The sequence below is a fragment of the Nicotiana tomentosiformis genome, chromosome 2 (assembly GCF_000390325.3).
Source record: "Nicotiana tomentosiformis chromosome 2, ASM39032v3, whole genome shotgun sequence".
NCBI lineage: Eukaryota > Viridiplantae > Streptophyta > Magnoliopsida > Solanales > Solanaceae > Nicotiana > Nicotiana tomentosiformis.
In genome coordinates this window covers 31,465,485-31,468,973 of record NC_090813.1, presented here as the reverse complement: position 1 = coordinate 31,468,973, position 3,489 = coordinate 31,465,485, and the positions used below count along the sequence as shown (strand labels likewise).

Below are 3,489 nucleotides of genomic sequence, written 5' to 3'. Positions count from 1 at the left end.
GGATACATATCGCTGGGGCCGTAGCTTCTACTCTACATCAGGTCGTAAAATTTGAGTGGAACCATCAGGAAGTGATCATCCATGGAGACGGAAGTAATCTCATTTATACCAATCAGATTGTTCCGATCATCGAGAATAGAAGGAAGTTGGGTGGAGAAACATACCATCGTATCGAGCGCGTCAACACAATTGAGAAACACAAATGGTGGAGCAGTAAGATAGAAAGCATACTGTCATGGACACGGTATGAACCCGGCAAGGGTCTCGGCAAGAATCTCCAGGGGATCACCAAACCGATACAGCTAAAGCGTCATGGCACAACCTTTGGGCTCGGGTATGAATACACCTGGAAAGAGAATCAGAATTGGTCGCCACCATGGAGTGGTCCTTATTACCCTCTAGAACAACCAGTACCACATTTGCACTAGTCATTTCATCAAGCTGGCATGATGTGGGGGTCCGAAGAAGATGAAGTTTTAGCAGACATAAGGAATTTGTTTCTGGATGATGAAGACATGGATTGCAGTGTGATAGTTGCGGGGGGGGAGGAGGACCTTATTATTCAAATCGTGGAGAAGGGATCTGTTCTCAAGAACTGGACTGCTGCACCATCAAGGGCCCGTCGAATTCCTGGGTAGCGTGGCAATTAGCATCATTTATTTTTGAAAGCAATTTTATGAGCATCTAAAACATTTTCAGTATTTTGTTTTAAGCATATTTTGTTTCGAAATAATTGCTCGAGTCATCGAGCCGTACTTGTTTGACGTTTTCAAGATTTATCTAATGCATTGTCATTTTTAATATTTATTATTATTCTTTACACTTTTTCTCTACAGCATTATTATTACCTATCCCGACGAATTTGGGACTGTGACATGTAATGAGACAACGCAACGTAAAGATAGTGATTCAGAGGATCTGGAAGAGGATGTAATACCTGAAGAAATTGTCAGAGAAGTGGAAAATTTTGAAAACAAGCCTAAGTTCAATTTGGATGAGACTAAAACAGTTAATTTGGGAGACTCCGATACAGTCAAGGAAATGCGTGTAAGGATTCACCTATCACCATCAGAGAAGGAAAAGTACATCCAATTCCTGAAGGAGTATGAAGACATCTTTGCATGGTCTTACAATGATATGACTGGTCTGAGCACATCCATAGTGGCTCACAAATTACCCACCGATCACATGTGTCCACCAGTGAAACAAAAGCTCAGACAATTCAAGCCAGATATGAGTTCGAAAATAAAAGAGGAAGTCACCAAGGAAATCAAAGCCAAGGTCCTCAGAGTGGTTGAGTATCCGACCTGGATGGCTAACATTGTGCCGGTTCCAAAGAAAGATGGGAAGGTCAGAGTGTGTGTCGACTATCGGGATTTAAACAGAGAAAGTCCCAAAGATGATTTTCCTTTGCCCAATATACTCATACTGATTGACAACTGTGCCAAGCATGAACTTCAATCCTTTGTGGATTGCTTCACGGGATATCATCAGATCTGGATGGATGAAAAGGATGCCAAAAAGACAGCCTTTATTACACCATGGGGAGTAAATTGTTACAAAATGATGTCATTTGGCCTAAAGAATGCTGGAGCCACTTATATGAGGGTCATGACAACCATTTTCCATGACATGATACATAAGGAGATAGAGGTGTACGTGGACGATGTCATCATCAAATCTAAAAAGGGTACAAATCACATAGCAGATTTGAGGAAATGTTTTGATCGACTTCGAAGGTACAACCTGAAATTGAACCCCGCAAAGTGTGCCTTAGGAGTCCCTGCTGGAAAACTGCTAGGGTTCATCGTCATCCACCGAAGAATTAAGCTAGACCCGTCAAAGGTCAAGGCTATCCAAGATTTGCCACCTTCGAAGAACAAGAAAGATGTGATGAGTTTCTTAGGGCGTCTCAATTACATCAACCATTTCATAGCACAATCAACTGTGATCTGTGAACCGATTTTCAAAATGTTGAAGAAAGACGATGCAACAAGTTGGACTGAAGAGTGCTAGAAAGCCTCTGACAAGATCAAGGAATATTTATCCAAACCACATGTTCTGGTCCCACCGGAACCTGGGAGACCTCTGCTACTCTATTTATCTGTACTAGATGGGGCTTTCGGCTGTGTCTTGGGACAACCTGATGAGACGGGAAGAAAGGAGCAGGCCATATACTATCTGAGTAAGAAGTTCACACCCTACGAAGCATGATATTCTTTGCTGGAATGCACCTGTTGCGCTTTGACATGGATAGCTCAAACGTTGAGGCACTACTTTTGTGCCTACACCACATATCTCATATCAAGGATGGATCCGCTAAAATACATCTTCCAGAAACCCACGCCTACGGGAAAGTTAGCAAAATGGCAGATATTACAAAGTGAGTTCGACATCATCTATGTAACTCAGAAGGCGTTCAAAGGTCAAGCATTGGCGGATCATCTGGCAGAAAATCCTGTAGACGGAGAATACGAACCACTGAAAACGTATTTTCCCGACGAAGAGGTATCATTCGTAGGAGAAGATATCACCGAAGCCTATGATAGTTGGAGAATATTCTTCGATGGGGTTGCAAATTTCAAAGGAGTGGGTATTGGAGCAGTTTTAGTGTCAGAAACAGGTCAACACTATCCAGTATCTGCAAAACTCAGGTTTCCATGTACTAACAATATGGCAGAATATGAGGCTTGCATCTTGGGACTCAGGTTGGCCATTGACATGAACGTTCAGGAGTTGTTGGTGATTGGAGATTCTGATCCCTTGGTACATCAGGTTTCAGGAGAGGGGGCCACGAAGACCACAAAGATATTACCATATATGTACTGTGTACAAGAGTTGATGAAGAGATTCACAAAAATAGAGTTCAAACATGTTCCGAGAATCCAGAATGAGTTCGCAGATGCATTGGCCACTTTATCTTCCATGATACAACATCCAGACAAGAATTTCATCGATCCTATCCCAGTAGAGATTCATAATCAGCTAGCTTTTTATGCTCATGTTGAAGAGGAAATGGATGAAAATCCATGGTTCCACGACATCAAAGAATATTTGGCAAAAGGATAGTACCCGGAGCTCGCAAATCATACTCAGAAACGCACACTCTGAAGATTATCCAACCACTTCTTCCAAAGCGGAGGAATTCTATACAGAAGGACTTCATATCTGGGATTATTACGGTGTGTCGACACCAAGGAAGCATCCAAATTGCTCAAAGAGATACATGCCGGAACTTGCGGACCACACATGAATTGCTTTGCCTTAGCTAAGAAGATATTAAGAGCAGGATATTTTTGGATGACTATGGAAACAAACTGCATCAAGTATGTCCAAAAGTGTCATCAATGCCAAGTACATGCTGATATGATATGAGTGCCACCCAATGAACTCAATGCAACAAGTGCACCTTGGCCTTTCTCCGCTTGGGGGATGGATGTCATCGGTCCAATCGAACTCGCCGCTTCAAATGGGCACAAGTTCATTCTA

General features: G+C 42.4%; 1 protein-coding gene across 1 annotated transcript; it reads left to right on the top strand.

Moving 5' to 3' along the window:
- Positions 1–449: 449 nt before the first annotated feature.
- LOC138904560 (uncharacterized) lies at positions 450–3,069 on the top strand. Its single transcript, XM_070193065.1, has 4 exons — positions 450–634; positions 837–1,350; positions 2,413–2,623; positions 2,681–3,069. Exons 1-4 carry the CDS (start codon positions 450–452, stop codon positions 3,067–3,069), a joined length of 1,299 nt encoding a protein of 432 aa, XP_070049166.1.
- The last annotated feature ends 420 nt before the right edge of the window (positions 3,070–3,489 follow it).

Bases quoted from the DNA above. Each gene is read 5' to 3' on its own strand.
- LOC138904560 (XM_070193065.1), top strand. From the start codon at position 450: ATGTGGGGGTCCGAAGAAGATGAAGTTTTAGCAGACATAAGGAATTTG. The intron at 635-836 runs GTAGCGTGGCAA...TTTTCTCTACAG, and splicing joins AGGGCCCGTCGAATTCCTGG to CATTATTATTACCTATCCCG. The intron at 2,624-2,680 runs GTCAACACTATC...ACAATATGGCAG, and splicing joins AGTTTTAGTGTCAGAAACAG to AATATGAGGCTTGCATCTTG.